This window comes from Lepidochelys kempii, chromosome 5 (genome assembly GCF_965140265.1).
Source record: "Lepidochelys kempii isolate rLepKem1 chromosome 5, rLepKem1.hap2, whole genome shotgun sequence".
NCBI classification, from domain to species: Eukaryota; Metazoa; Chordata; order Testudines; family Cheloniidae; genus Lepidochelys; species Lepidochelys kempii.
In genome coordinates, this window is record NC_133260.1 from 124,621,828 (window position 1) to 124,637,318 (window position 15,491).

General features: G+C 51.2%; 2 protein-coding genes across 2 annotated transcripts in view; both read left to right on the forward strand.

Annotated features, from left to right (window-relative positions):
• LOC140911974 (perilipin-3-like) overlaps window positions 1–2,850 on the forward strand; it is a 3,197-nt gene extending 347 nt beyond the window's left edge. Inside the window, exons 2-5 of the mRNA XM_073346132.1 lie at window positions 4–43; window positions 770–960; window positions 1,975–2,097; window positions 2,197–2,850. Of these exons, the coding sequence (XP_073202233.1) occupies window positions 4–43; window positions 770–960; window positions 1,975–2,097; window positions 2,197–2,568 (726 nt within the window). The 3' untranslated portion in view covers window positions 2,569–2,850. The remainder of the gene's footprint in view (window positions 1–3; window positions 44–769; window positions 961–1,974; window positions 2,098–2,196) is intronic.
• Window positions 2,851–7,498: 4,648 nt separating this feature from the next.
• On the forward strand, window positions 7,499–13,441 carry LOC140912139 (perilipin-3-like). The gene is made up of 8 exons (XM_073346305.1): window positions 7,499–7,559; window positions 8,593–8,663; window positions 9,288–9,483; window positions 10,197–10,279; window positions 10,385–10,670; window positions 11,396–11,586; window positions 12,601–12,723; window positions 12,823–13,441. The coding sequence occupies exons 1-8, from the start codon at window positions 7,499–7,501 to the stop codon at window positions 13,192–13,194; spliced, it is 1,383 nt and encodes a 460-aa protein (XP_073202406.1). The 3' UTR covers window positions 13,195–13,441.
• The last annotated feature ends 2,050 nt before the right edge of the window (window positions 13,442–15,491 follow it).

The following is a 15,491-nucleotide window of genomic DNA, read 5'->3' on the forward strand; positions in this document are numbered from 1 at the left end:
CAGCTGGTGGACTACTACCTCCCCATGACAGAGGAGGAGCTCGGTAAGTTCCCCTCTGCTGAATACAAACCAATGTGACCCTGGTGTCTTTGGGCACGGCTTGGACTCTCAGCTGTTCACAGTACTCACAGCTGAGCTGCCAAAAGAGCCACCTCTCCTTAAGGCTAGCTTGCAACCTAGCTTGGCTACTAGCCCTCCCTTAGTTCCTTCATGCTGGGCCCTCTGCTAGCCCTCTCTGATGGCTCTGACGCTTCTCCCTGTGCAGCTACCTGCTGCCTTACTGGTCGGTGCTGCAGGGCATCCAATCGTGCCCTGGGAAAGATTGCATCGGTCACAAGCTTTGGGAGGGCTGAAGGCATCCCTGCCTTGTATCCTGGCCCTGCCAACCGGTGGTGCAAGTAGATTTTAACTCTTACCAGTATGGCAACTCATGGGAGGGACCCAAAAACGGGGGGAGGCACATGACCCCCCCCCCCCAAACGACCCCACCCTGCCTTGTGTGGGGGGCTCTACAGACCCCAGACAGGAGATGCAACTACATGGAAGGGCTGGTGGGGGGCCAGCTGGGGGCGGTACAGACACACCGGAGGAGGTGCCAGCGTTCTGCTCCTTTCGCTGCTGCGGTTCCTGAGAGCCCTGCAGTTTTCAGCGGCTACTGAAAGTCATTCCAGTACATTATCCCAGCAACAAATGTCTTAACGGCACGGCGTACCTGACCTTACTGCCTGACTTGCACCACTGCTGCCAACTGCCCTCTTCCCCCTTCCAGCTGAGCTTGCCACAACTCCCCTGGAGGGGCCTGGAGAGGCTCCTGCAGAGCAGCGGACTTACTACGTCCGCCTGGGTTCCCTGTCGAGCACGCTGCGCCAGCGAGCCTACCAGCACGCCCTGGGCAAGATGAGACAAGCCAGGCAGCGCACCCTGGAGGCCCTCTCCCAGCTCCAGCAAATCATTGACCTGGTAGGAACACGACCCCTCTCCCCTGCCCTGTAGCTGCTGTGGGTCACGGTCTGTCATAAATATAAAGGGAAGTGTAAACCACTTTAAAATCCCTCCCGGTCAGAGGAAAAGTCCTCTCACCTGTAAAGGGTTAAGAAGCTAAAGGTAACCTTGCTGGCACCTGACCTAAATGACGAATGAGGAGACAAGATACTCTCAAAAGCTGGGAGGAGGGAGAAAACCAAGGGTCTGTGTCTGTCTATATGCTGCTTTTGCTGGGAACAGAACAGGAATGGAGTCTTAGAACGTTTAGTAAGTAGTCTAGCTAGGTATGTGTTAGATTATGATTTCTTTAAATGGCTAAGAAAAGATTTGTGCTGGCTACAAGGACTATCCCAGTCTGTGTGTCTTTTTTGTAATTTAAGGTTTTGCCTAGAGGGATTCTCTGTTTTGAATCTAATTACCCTGTAAGGTATCTACCATCCTGATTTTACAGAGGTGATTCCTTTACTTCTATTAAAAGTCGTCTTGTAAGAAAACTGAATGCTTTTTCATTGTTCTAAGATCCAAGGGTTTGGGTCTGAGGTCACCTATGCAAATTGGTGAGGATTTTTACCAAACCTTCCCCACGAAGTGGGGTGCAAGGGTTGGGAGGGTTTTTGGGAGGAAAGACGTGTCCAAACTACGTTTCCCAGTAAACCCAGTTAGAGTTTGGTGGTGGCAGTAGAAATTCCAAGGGCAAAGGGTAAAATTAATTTGTACCTTGGGGAAGTTTTAACCTAAGCTGGTGAAAGTAAGCTTAGGAGGTTTTCATGCAGGTCCCCATATCTGTACCCTAGAGTTCAGAGTGGGGGAGGAACCTTGACTCTGTCTCTGCAGCCTCCCATGCTCAGTGCCATTGGCACTGTTTGTTCCTGGGCCCAGCTGTGTCGCTGCAGTAGTGCTGCCTGCCTGCTGCCCACACCTAGCTGTGGGAGAGCTTCCCTGGCCAGCCGCCTCCTGCTCTTCCCAGCTAACTGCCCTCTCCTCCTGCAGATCAGCCATGCCAAGCAGGCCGTAGATCAGAAGCTTCACAATGGCCAGGACCGTCTGTACCAGATGTGGCTCCAGTACTGCAGGGGGAAGTTGGAAGGGCAGGAGGATCCTGACTCCGCAAAGGTATTCTCCTCCTTCTCGCCCTCACAGCCTTGCTCCAGTGAACTCCCCCCATCTGCAGGGGAGACTTGCAGATACTCCAGTCTCTCTTTCTCCTTCCAGCAGGTTGAAGCTCAGGCTCTAGCCATGTCCCAGAGCCTCACCCAGCAACTGAAAACCACCTGCCTTACTCTCCTGGGCAGCATCCAAGGCCTTCCCAGCACTATCCAGGACAAGGCCCAGCAGGTCTCGAGCAGTATACAAGAGCTCCAGGCCTCCTTCTCCAGTGCCGGCTGTTTCCAGGATCTGTCCAGCAGTGCCCTGGCCCGGAGTCGGGAGATGGTGACCAAGGCCCAGGAGTCCCTGGATGAGCTGCTGGAATACGTGACGCAGAACATTCCCCTGGACTGGATCGTGGGACCCTTCACTCCTGCTGGAGACTCTCCACCGTGTCCTGTTGAGCTGGTGGAGGAAGGAAAGAAGGTGGAGGCCTGAAGGGTTCCCCCTGCTGCTGGAAGGAATCCAGCTGAATTGCCTGCATAGCTAGTGTGGGGTCTCCCTGCTGAGGCCACAGTTCTGCTTTGGCAGATGGTGGACTGAGGTCAGGTCTTCCTTCTGCAGAACCTGAATGGCCTTTCCCAGGCCCACTTCTCCAGAACCATGTATTACCAGTTACAGGGTGGCATCACTAGTCATGCAGGACTGCATCCCTTGCAGGGCTAGTCTGCTTCTCTCAGGACATACATACAGCTGTCTTCCTCTGTACATAGGAAGTGCTCCTGAGCTTGATCTTTTCCCTAGCTTTCTAATGTGTAAAACTAGGGTTTAATGTTACAATAAACCTCAACTGCATTCAAATTTCTGTCTGCTTAATGTGATTCCCTCCCTGGCTCATGCTCTGTAGAAACATATACTGTAGAGGTGACCCCATGCCCCTCTTCTTCACACACACAAACCCCCTCCACCCACTTTCTCTGGAAGGGCTCCAGAATGGCTGAGCTCATCTCCTGGGTGAAGGCATCTCTTCAGGTGCCTCCATTTGACACTCTTCCATTGAGACTTTCCTCATGTAGAAGAAGGCAACAGTGTTCTCCCCATTGAGAACACTCGTCTGGCTTCCAGTGGCTAGCAAGGCAACATTACAGGCTCTGAGACCCAACTAACAGAGGGAAAGACCCAGGTTGTTGAGATAGTGCCCTATGGCCTTGAGAGGAAATGAGGTGTGTGGAGAACTGAGAACCTACTACTGGTAATGAGCAAAGTTAAAAGGGTCACATACAGTGGTGGGAGACTGCCGGGCCTTGCCTCTAGTTCAGTGCAAGAAGCTCAACAGGTTGGAAGTGTCTAGGAAAAGATGGTGAATTGACAACTCCAGGCAACTGGGATTTAACAAAACACACACAGGGAAACTAGCTGCAAGAGAGAGAGCAGCAGATAGTCCTGCTGAAGCATGGACATCAGCCAGCCTGCATCCTTCCTACCTGCCATTAGCCAAGCACCTGCCTAACATTTCCTACTGCCTAGTGTAAACCTAGCCAGGCTAATGGCTCAGGGTTGTGGGAGATCCATAGTAGGACCAGTGCTGGGCTTGTAATGCATTTTCCTGAGAGCTTGTGTCTATGCTTGAAGTCACAAGTGCCTAGTGTCATCTAGGCAGCTCCATCACTTTTGCTTATCCTAACTCCGGCTTGAGCTATTAATAAGCTTCAGGCAAGGAAATGTCTCTCGGGTTCAGCACTGCAACAGCACCATGAGCAGGAATGGGTGTGTAGCTCTCAAAGATAGAGACTAGTAATCAAAGTGGTGATGGATGCAGCTCCCAGGGCTAGTTACTCCTGATCTCATTGAACAGGGCCTGTCTTGTACTCCCAGTGGACTGGGGCTACAAAGGTTTTCATAGACCCCTAGAATATGGGGGTTGGAATGGACCGTAGGAGGTCATCTAATCCAACCCCCTGCTCAAAGCAGGACCAATCCCCAGTTAAATCATCCCAGCCAGGGTTTTGTCAAACCCGACCTTAAAAACTTCAAAGGAAGGAGACTCCACCACCTTCCTAGGTAACGCATTCCAGTGCTTCACCACCCTTCTAGTGAAAAAGTTTTTCCTAATATCCAACCTAAACCTTTCCCACTACAACTTGATACCATTGATCCTTGTTCTGTCATCTGTACCACTGAGAACAGTCTAGATGCATCCTCTTTGGAACTCGAGACAAGTAGCAGAAAGTAGCTATCAAATCCCCCCCCCCCCCCCCACCTTCTTCTCATCTGCAGGGTAAACAATTCCAGTTCCCTCAGCCTCTCCTCATAAGTCATGTGTTCCAGTCCCCTAAACATTTTTGTTGCCCTCTGCTGGACACTTTCCAATTTTTTCACATCCTTTTTGTAGTGTAGGGCCCAAAACTGGACATAGTACTCCAGATCAGGCCTCACAAGTGTTGAATAGAGGAGAACAATCATGTCTGTCGATTTGCTGGCAATACCCCTATTTACACAACCCAAAATGTCATTGGCCGTCTTGGCAACAAGGGCACACTGTTGACTCATAGCCAGTTTCTTGTCCACTGTAACTTCGAGGTCCTTTTCTGCAGGAAAAGTCAGAAACTCCCTAACTGACAGTGAGCGATCACTGAGGCTAATTTGCCTGTGTAACTGGAAGTGTGTTACATACCCTGCTGTGTTCTGGATTAACAGAGGCCTCTCCAACACACTAGCTAGGTGGAGCCCTGCTGGGGTGAGTAAAGGTCCTAGTCTGCTCCTTTTAGGAATATGGAAGAGTAAGTGTAGACTTCAGGAGTGCTGGTCAGCTAACGTGACTTCTGTATCCAAGCCCAGTGAAGCTCTTTCCTCTTTCGTCCAAGTCTAATAAAATGTGTGATGTCAATGAGTGGATTTCACATCAACAGATCTTAGCTTCAAACTTGGAGAGAAGTGGGAGCTGGATTTTCTTTACGCCATGAAGTACATTGCAGCCTACGTTTCCCGAGCGCAGCCCCTGCAGCTACTCTTTCCGTAGAGAAGGAGCGGTTCTAACACATCCCCAAGCAGGGTCAGACCTAAGAAACCCGATGGAAAATGTTGCTGCACCACTCTCAAGTTATATAAAGCAAATTCAGTGACTGACTAACCCACCGGGTGCAGTATTTATTCAAAGAGCAGTGAGTTATTTCAGCAAACCCCAAACCAATGGGCTCGACTGTTTAATCCAGAGGCCTGTTGGAGGATCCACGTGTGAGCATAGAGATCACACCAGCTACACCCCAATGGTCTGAATATTAGAAGGAGGAATGGGAAAAGGAAAGAGATGCTTCCTGCCCCCAGCTGGCTTTCTCTCCTGGGTGGCACCCTCTCGATAATTAATGATTGTAGCTGTAGATCCCAGGTAGGAAGACTTGTAGTGTGCTCTCAACATGGTTGGGCTTGTTGCTTCTTCTGGCTGCCTGTGTGGGAGGGCTATGGATGGGAAGGTGGTTTCTAAGCCCTGAGCATGCAATGGTCTCTCTGTGCTAGAGATACTTGCACCTGTGCAGAGCCCTCTGGAACTCAGCTACTCTTCCCAACTGCCTGTTGAAGTTACTGGGGGTCTGAGTAAATGCAGGGGCTAGTTTGTGCAGGGCTCATTGTAGAATCAGAGCCTAAAACGGCCCTACTCTGGCCCTTGCAGCCACTGAAACTGAAGATCGTGTGTTTAGATGGAGGCCCTCTCACATCCCTCTGTGGGACAGACACATGGGTATGAACATCTAGGCCTGCTTTAAAGGAGTGAGGTGAGCACCTGCCTCAGCCCCAGGCCACTGTCACTCTGCTCAGCTGCTCCAGGAATTTGCACTCCCTGGTTTGATTTTACTCCCTGTGTGAAAGGTGTAGGGAGGTTATGGGACGAAGTTATGCCTGGTGTGATCTGCTGTCACTCTGGCTGGGAAGGACCCTGGCACTGGAGTAACTAGGCCAGGAATGATAATGGGGAGAGGGCAGAGCCGAGCCGAGTGGCTATAACTGACACCCCCCCCCAAAATTTTTCCCTGAGCTTGTCTCCCCACTTAGTGCTTCCCTTTGGCTGTGTCACCCCCAGCATCTGCCCAAATGCTCCCCAGATTCCCCCTGAGCCTGGGGGTTCCACGTATTGAACTGACACTTATATTGGAACTGCTAATTGCACTCAGTCTTTAACCCCTTATTGCCCAGTGTGGGGCTACCTAACTCTCTTTGAGGTCCTGGGCCTAACTCACTTAGGCCTTGCAATGCTGAGAGGAGCAATAGCTAAATACCTTTAAAAACCTGTGCCATGTTCTCTTCCCTGGACAAATCAACCAACAGGAAAGCTATAAATGTACTGAGGAGTATCTTGTGCCAGCTGGGCCAGAATAACTTCCCCAGCCTCTTTTGGAGTGGGCAGGAAAGGAAAATAATACAACAGCTACCAGCACTCTCCTCTCTTAGACGGTTTTACTGTCAAAAATCTTCTACACTGAAAATGTGACCAGGGAAATGGAGCGTAAAGGCGCTCTTCAGAGAGAACAACTGGAGTACTCTGAGAATATGAACCATTATTATTATTTGTATGACCGTAGCATTTCAAAGCAAAAATCAGAACTGGAATCCCATCGTGCTAGGTACTGTCTTAACACAGAGTAAAAGGCCTGCCCCAAACAGCTCATAATCTGAAACTAGGTTTGCCAGCCCTCCAGGATTGTCCTGAACTCTCCAGGAATTAAAGATTAATCTTTAATTAAAGATTGTCATGTGATGAGACCTCCAGGAACACATCCAACCAAGATTGGCAACTCTCACACCCTGTAACTTTTCATGGGCTCACAGCTCTCACTGGGCAAAGTAGAGAATGCAGCTGTGTGATTGGTCTCCTGAGCTGTCTGTCAAGTGTGCCCAGCCCTATGATGACATCATCACAGGAATATAATGGCTGAGACTTGAGGGAGGTCTGAGCATTAGTGAAGGATTAGTAGTGTGGAAGTTTGGTAAGATGTGTGGTTAACCTCTGTGTTATGTTTCTGGTTCCTAGGTTCTGTATTGGTTTCGATGGGGGCTCTTTTCTTACACAGAGTGTGACCCAATGTTTTGCCTGATGGCCAGTAGTGGCTAGGATTGAATGGTCAGAAGCTCTTAGCTAGTTTCAGTGCTTAGTGGCTGTACTTGTGTAAAGCATTTTGAGTTCAGTCTTCTGAGCAAACGGTCCAGGGAAGGAAACTATTTGCCTTCCAGACTGGGAGGCCTGGAGTAATGGTATGTTCTAGGAGATGGAGGCTTCCCTAGAGGAGAATAGAATATTTAAGAAGGAGAACTAACTTAGAGTTTCGACTAGGGGAAAAACTCCTACTCACCTCTCGACCTGAGCAAAGCTATGCTGTTCCCACTCAGGGATGGGGAATGGGACTTCTGGTTGTGGTCTGAGTTCTGGCTTGTCCGAATGATCTGCAGGTGGAAACACTTGACTGAGGTGGCTGATTCAGCTGAGACTGGAGTGCTGGGTAACCAATATGGATCTGAAACAGATATTGCAGGAAACATGAAAGGAAAACAGGCCTGGTGCCTTCCCATAAGGGAAATGCTTCCTGGCCCTAGCTTTCTAGTTAGTTGTCTCACTCTCGCCTCTAGGAGTGATGGTGTCAACTTACCTAAACTGGAATCTGTTCCTTTACCAGACCATCTTTACCTGACAATAGAAGATATTTGTATTTTTACCAGCTAAATTGGCTTTAAAATAACCAGCCTGCCATAGTGGGCATCTCCTATGTAGACTCATAGATATTAAGGTCAGAAGGCACCATTATGATCATCTCCTATGTAATTCAGTATCCAGGGAGACTCTTACACTACTCACTCAAGAGGTCCCTGAAGGCTCCCCAGTGGTACCTTCTCAATTCAGTGTTCTGTGTGTGTAGTCAATGGCTACTACCTTCAGCAGGATAACTTCTGTCAGTGATTGTACTCTGGGATGAATGGAATTAGCCCCGGTACAATCTAGGAAAAGACTAAAGTAGGAGGGTGCCTCTGATGAGCTGTGCAGGTATCCTGGTGCTCCCCTTGGGAGGCATTGTTGGGTCTAGAAGTCTGAGGAGAAGCTTTGGGAGTGTGTAACGCCAAAAGACCCTGGTAATGGGCAGGATCAAACCTGGGACCTCTGGTCCTAAATGCATGAGCCTCTACTGCATGAGTTAAAAGCCATAAGGCTCTTAGCTAAGACGGTAAAGCCAATAAATTAATCTCTGCCTCTCTAACTGGTCCTGGTGCTACGAGATGGGACAGAAGAACACACCCACAAGATGTGTGGATTACAAGTGCATCCCTGGGCTTGAAGAACTGGCTGTCTCTGAGCCTGCCTTAGATCAAAGGTTTAAGGGCCTGGCCTGCTCTCTGTAGAGAGAGACTTACTGCAGGGGGACAACCTGGTCTGGCTCTTAGAGAAAACGGACCGGGAGCAGCTCTCCTGGTATTCCTACACAAGATTGATTTCACTGTTTCCTGCTGTAGCCACTCAATATTCCTTTTTGGGTCTTGCAGGGACATCTCACTCCACCATGTCTGCTAAGGAAAATGAACCACAGGTGGAGATCCAGGCAAAGGAGCAACAGGTGGGTCCCTCCTGGGGAGGCAGGTGTGCTTGGCGGCTGGAAAGGCTGTTCTAGCTTGAATGTCTCCACTGCTGGAGACAGGGACTCGTAACCACAACACTAGCCAATGATTCTAGCTCTCAGAGTGCCGTAGTCACTGCCCACATGTGCCTGCTGAATCTGGGAGGAGCACAGGTGACCCTGTGAATGCTGTCTGCATTAGAACACTGGCAAATCCCATTAATTGCAATGCCCAGTGGGGGCATTGTACCGGGTGCTGGACCGAGACATGGTTCCTGATCGAGAGAGACTGCACTTGGAAAGACAAAAGGTCTCTCCATTCCTGCTCTCGCTGACGGAACGAGATCATGACACAGTTCTGTTTTGTTGGTGGGTGTGCTAGGATGGAAACGGCATTCCTGAGACCTTGCTGAATATAGGCAGCTGTTCCAATGGAACCAGGCTTCTGGGTCTGTAACTAATCTCACAGGCAGGCCACTGAAACCCAGGTGAAATGGACAGGAGACTGTCCTCAGAGCTGGGCAGTCTCCTACAGAATCAGTAGTTGCAGAGGAAAAGAGACAGGAGGGGCACCTTGAGAAGCCAGGAGCTCTTCCTCAACTGACTCCTCTTTCCCTCCCCTAGACTGCAGGGGACAGGGTGGCTGGCCTGCCCTTGGTCAGCTCTACCTGTGAGATGGCCTCTGCCAGCTACGCTGCCACCAAAGAAACCCACCCAGCCATCAAAGGGGTCTGTGAGGTAGTAGAGACTGGGGTGAGGGCCATCACCTCTGCTGCCATTACCGGGGCACAGCCCATCCTGGACCAGCTGGAGCCACAGCGTGAGTAAGGGAAGGGAGGCAGGAACACTCCTGTGTGTGTGGCGGGGGAGGTGGGTCTGGGGGCAGGCTCAGCCTACAGTGGCTCTAGGCCCACTACTGAGCTCGGCCTCCAACTGGCCGCAAACAGAATCCACAAACTCCCTTCTCCTGCTTCCCTGAACTCAGCGAGCTCCTAAACTTGATCTGGCCAAGGCATTGGCCTTGTGCGGAGGAGTTCTGACGGCTGCAGCAGCTGCTGGTGGGGATTCCTGCTCAGGTACCAGGGGTGAGCTGGACCAGCCTAGAGGCAGGCAGTGCCCAGCCACAATCCCTGGTGTGCATGGCTGGCCCAGTACCACACAGCCACATGCACTGTGTATGGGACCTAATGCCATGGAGCAACACCTGCTAGAGGCTACAGGAAGCAGCTCCCATGCTAAAAGGATCTGAGCCCATGGCAGGCACTGGAGACTCCTGAAAACCTCTAGGAGAAGCTGGGGGTGGATGAACAGATGACTGGCAGCCAGATCTCCTGACTGCTAAACCTGGCTCTGAAACAGACTGGCTCCATAGCCTTGGGCAAATTGCCCAAACCCTCTTCCTTGGCTTTCCCATCAGTAACCTGGGGACACTTGCTTAGGAACACCAGTCCTCCAGTGTACAGGGATTAGCAGCCCCACGAGATCTGTGCACATGAAGGAATTAAGGGAACGAGTTCTGTGGTTATGTTTCAGTTGCAGCAGCCAATGAATATGCCTGTCGGGGTCTGGACAGACTGGAGGAGCAGCTGCCCATCCTGCAGCAGCCGATTGAGAAGGTAACCACACGAGTGTCACGACTGGTCCTGGAGCAGGATGAGGCTGTGGGCCCTTCATTTCTGCTAGGTGTTCAGTGACCTCTCTTCTGACCCCTTTTCCTCTAGGTGGCTTTGGATGCCCAAAAACTCGTGCGTGCCACAATGGTGGGTGCCAAGGATGCAGTCTGCAGCCCGGTCACTGAGGCCAAGGATGCAGTGACCAGCATGGTGGGCATGGCCCAAGGGGCTGTCCAGGAGAGCGTGGAGGTGACCAAATCTGCCGTGACCAGCAGCATGAGCACAGTGATGGGCTCCTCTTTGGGGCAGATGGCTGCGAGTGTCATAGACACAGCATTGGGGAAATCTGAGCAGCTGGTGGACTACTACCTCCCCATGACAGAGGAGGAGCTCGGTAAGTTCCCCTCTGCTGAATACAAACCAATGTGACCCTGGTGTCTTTGGGCACGGCTTGGACTCTCAGCTGTTCACAGTACTCACAGCTGAGCTGCCAAAAGAGCCACCTCTCCTTAAGGCTAGCTTGCAACCTAGCTTGGCTACTAGCCCTCCCTTAGTTCCTTCATGCTGGGCCCTCTGCTAGCCCTCTCTGATGGCTCTGACGCTTCTCCCTGTGCAGCTACCTGCTGCCTTACTGGTCGGTGCTGCAGGGCATCCAATCGTGCCCTGGGAAAGATTGCATCGGTCACAAGCTTTGGGAGGGCTGAAGGCATCCCTGCCTTGTATCCTGGCCCTGCCAACCGGTGGTGCAAGTAGATTTTAACTCTTACCAGTATGGCAACTCATGGGAGGGACCCAAAAACGGGGGGAGGCACATGACCCCCCCCCCCAAACGACCCCACCCTGCCTTGTGTGGGGGGCTCTACAGACCCCAGACAGGAGATGCAACTACATGGAAGGGCTGGTGGGGGGCCAGCTGGGGGCGGTACAGACACACCGGAGGAGGTGCCAGCGTTCTGCTCCTTTCGCTGCTGCGGTTCCTGAGAGCCCTGCAGTTTTCAGCGGCTACTGAAAGTCATTCCAGTACATTATCCCAGCAACAAATGTCTTAACGGCACGGCGTACCTGACCTTACTGCCTGACTTGCACCACTGCTGCCAACTGCCCTCTTCCCCCTTCCAGCTGAGCTTGCCACAACTCCCCTGGAGGGGCCTGGAGAGGCTCCTGCAGAGCAGCGGACTTACTACGTCCGCCTGGGTTCCCTGTCGAGCACGCTGCGCCAGCGAGCCTACCAGCACGCCCTGGGCAAGATGAGACAAGCCAGGCAGCGCACCCTGGAGGCCCTCTCCCAGCTCCAGCAAATCATTGACCTGGTAGGAACACGACCCCTCTCCCCTGCCCTGTAGCTGCTGTGGGTCACGGTCTGTCATAAATATAAAGGGAAGTGTAAACCACTTTAAAATCCCTCCCGGTCAGAGGAAAAGTCCTCTCACCTGTAAAGGGTTAAGAAGCTAAAGGTAACCTTGCTGGCACCTGACCTAAATGACGAATGAGGAGACAAGATACTCTCAAAAGCTGGGAGGAGGGAGAAAACCAAGGGTCTGTGTCTGTCTATATGCTGCTTTTGCTGGGAACAGAACAGGAATGGAGTCTTAGAACGTTTAGTAAGTAGTCTAGCTAGGTATGTGTTAGATTATGATTTCTTTAAATGGCTAAGAAAAGATTTGTGCTGGCTACAAGGACTATCCCAGTCTGTGTGTCTTTTTTGTAATTTAAGGTTTTGCCTAGAGGGATTCTCTGTTTTGAATCTAATTACCCTGTAAGGTATCTACCATCCTGATTTTACAGAGGTGATTCCTTTACTTCTATTAAAAGTCGTCTTGTAAGAAAACTGAATGCTTTTTCATTGTTCTAAGATCCAAGGGTTTGGGTCTGAGGTCACCTATGCAAATTGGTGAGGATTTTTACCAAACCTTCCCCACGAAGTGGGGTGCAAGGGTTGGGAGGGTTTTTGGGAGGAAAGACGTGTCCAAACTACGTTTCCCAGTAAACCCAGTTAGAGTTTGGTGGTGGCAGTAGAAATTCCAAGGGCAAAGGGTAAAATTAATTTGTACCTTGGGGAAGTTTTAACCTAAGCTGGTGAAAGTAAGCTTAGGAGGTTTTCATGCAGGTCCCCATATCTGTACCCTAGAGTTCAGAGTGGGGGAGGAACCTTGACTCTGTCTCTGCAGCCTCCCATGCTCAGTGCCATTGGCACTGTTTGTTCCTGGGCCCAGCTGTGTCGCTGCAGTAGTGCTGTCTGCCTGCTGCCCACACCTAGCTGTGGGAGAGCTTCCCTGGCCAGCCGCCTCCTGCTCTTCCCAGCTAACTGCCCTCTCCTCCTGCAGATCAGCCATGCCAAGCAGGCCGTAGATCAGAAGCTTCACAATGGCCAGGACCGTCTGTACCAGATGTGGCTCCAGTACTGCAGGGGGAAGTTGGAAGGGCAGGAGGATCCTGACTCCGCAAAGGTATTCTCCTCCTTCTCGCCCTCACAGCCTTGCTCCAGTGAACTCCCCCCATCTGCAGGGGAGACTTGCAGATACTCCAGTCTCTCTTTCTCCTTCCAGCAGGTTGAAGCTCAGGCTCTAGCCATGTCCCAGAGCCTCACCCAGCAACTGAAAACCACCTGCCTTACTCTCCTGGGCAGCATCCAAGGCCTTCCCAGCACTATCCAGGACAAGGCCCAGCAGGTCTCGAGCAGTATACAAGATCTCCAGGCCTCCTTCTCCAGTGCTGGCTGTTTCCAGGATCTGTCCAGCAGTGCCCTGGCCCGGAGTCGGGAGATGGTGACCAAGGCCCAGAAGTCCTTGGATGAGCTCCTGGAATACGTGATGCAGAACATTCCCCTGGACTGGATCGTGGGACCCTTCACTCCCGTGGGAGACTCCCCACAGTGTCCTGATGAGCTGGTGGAGGAAGGAAAGAAGGTGGAGGCCTGAAGGGTTCCCCCTGCTGCTGGAAGGAATCCAGCTGAATTGCCTGCATAGCTAGTGTGGGGTCTCCTCGCTGAGGCCGTAGTCCTGCTTTGGCAGATGGTGGACTGCAGAAGGAAGAGCTGACCTCAGAATTACAGAACCTGAATGTCATTTCCCACGCATGCTTCCCCAGAACCATGTATTACCAGTTACAGGGTGGCATCACTAGTCATGCAGGACTGCATCCCTTGCAGGGCTAGTCTGCTTCTCTCAGGACATACCTAGAGCTGTCTTCCTCTGTACACAGGAAGTGCTTCTCAGCTTGATATTTTTCCTAGCTGTGTAATGTGTAAAACTAGGGTTTAATGTCACAATAAACTGCAACTGCATTCAAATTCCTGTCTGCTTAATGTGATTCCCTCCCCAACTCGTGCTCTGTACAAACATTTACTGTACAGATGACCCCATCCACCTCTTCTCCACACACACACACCCCTTGCACCTACTTTTTCTCTGGCAGGGCTCCAGAATGGCTGAGCTTGTCTCCTGGGTGAAGGCATCTCTTCAGGTGCCTCCATTTGACTCTCTCTTCCATTGAGACTTTTTTCATGTAGAAGGAGGCAACAGGGTTCTCCCCATTGAGAACACTCATCTGGCTTCCAGTGTGTAGTGAGGCAACAATACAGACTGTGAGACCAAGTAACAGAGGGAAGAGCCCAGTGTGTTACGGCGCTATGGCCTTGAGAGGAAATGGGGTGTGTGGAGAGCTGAGAACCTACTATTGGTAATGAGCGAAGTTAAAAGGGTCACATACAGTGGTGGGAGACTGCCAGGCTTTGCCTCTAATCCAGTGTAAGAAGCTCAACAGGTTGGAAGTGTCCAGGAAAAGGGATGGTGAATTGTTAAATCCCAGTTGCCTGGAGTTGTCAAAACGCACCCCTGCGCGCACACACAGGGAGACTAGCCGCAAGAGAGAGCGCAGCAGACAGTCTTGCTGAAGCATGGACATCAGCCAGCCTGCGTCCTTCCTCCCTGCTGTTAGCCAAGCACCTGCCTAACCTTTCCTCCTGCCTAGTGTAAACCTAGCCAGGTCAATAACCGTACAGGCACATGGCTCAGGGTTGTGGGAGATCCATAATCAGACCAGTGCTGGGCTTTTAATGCATTTTCCTGAGAGCTTGTGTCTGTGCTTGAAGTCACAAGGGGGTAGTGTCATCTAGGCAGCTCCATCACTGTTCCTTAGTAGCTCAAGCCTGAGTTAGGATAGAAAGGTCTCTCAGGAGGTTCAGCACTGTAACAGCACCATGAGCAGGAATGGCTGTGTTGCTCCCAGAGATGGAGACTAGTAACAAAGTGGTCATCTCATTGGAAAGGGCCTGCCTTGTTCTCCAATCGACTGAGGATACCAAGCTCTTCATAGAATATCAGGGTTGGAAGGGACCTCAGAAGGTCATCTAGTCCAACCCCCTGCTCAAAGAAGGACCAATCCCCAACTAAATCACCCTAGCCAGGGCTTTGTCAAGCCTGACCTTAAAAACTTCAAAGGAAGGAGATTCCACCACCTCCCGAGGTAACCCATTCCAGTGCTTCACCACCCTCCGAGTGGAAAAAGTTTTTCCTAATATCCAACCTAAACCTCGCCCACTGCAGCTCGAGACCATTGATCCTTGTTTGTTCATCTGCTACCACTGAGAACAGTCTAGATCCATCCTTTTTGGAACCCCCTTTCAGGTAGTTGAAAGCTGCGATCAAATTCCACCCCCCCCCCCCCCGTTCTTCTCTTCTGCAGACTAAACAATTCCAGTTCCCCTAGCCACTCCTCATAAGTCATGTGTTCCCGTCCCCTAATCACTTTTGTTGCCCTGTGCTGGACGCTTTCCAATTTTTTCACCACCTCCTTGTAATGTGGGGACCAAAACTGGAGACACTACTCCAGATGAGGCCTCACCAATGTCGAATGGAGGGGGACGATCACATCCTTCGATCTGCTGGCAGTGCCTCTACTTATACAGCCCAAAATGCCATTGGCCTTCTTGGCAACAAGGGCACACTGTTGACTCCTATCCAGCTTCTTGTCCACTGTAACCCCTAGGTCCTTTTCTGCAGAAAAGTCAAACTCCCTAACTGACAGGGAGCAATTACTGAAGCTAGTCTGCCTGTGGAACTGGAGGTGTGTTTTAAACCCTGCTCTGTTATGGATTAAAAATGGCCCCTCCAGCAAACTCACAGGGAAGAGTGAGTAAAAGCAATAGCTAGGTGGAGCCCTGCTGGAGTGAGTAAAGGTCTTAGCCTCCTCCTTTTAGGGATATGGAAAAGTACAG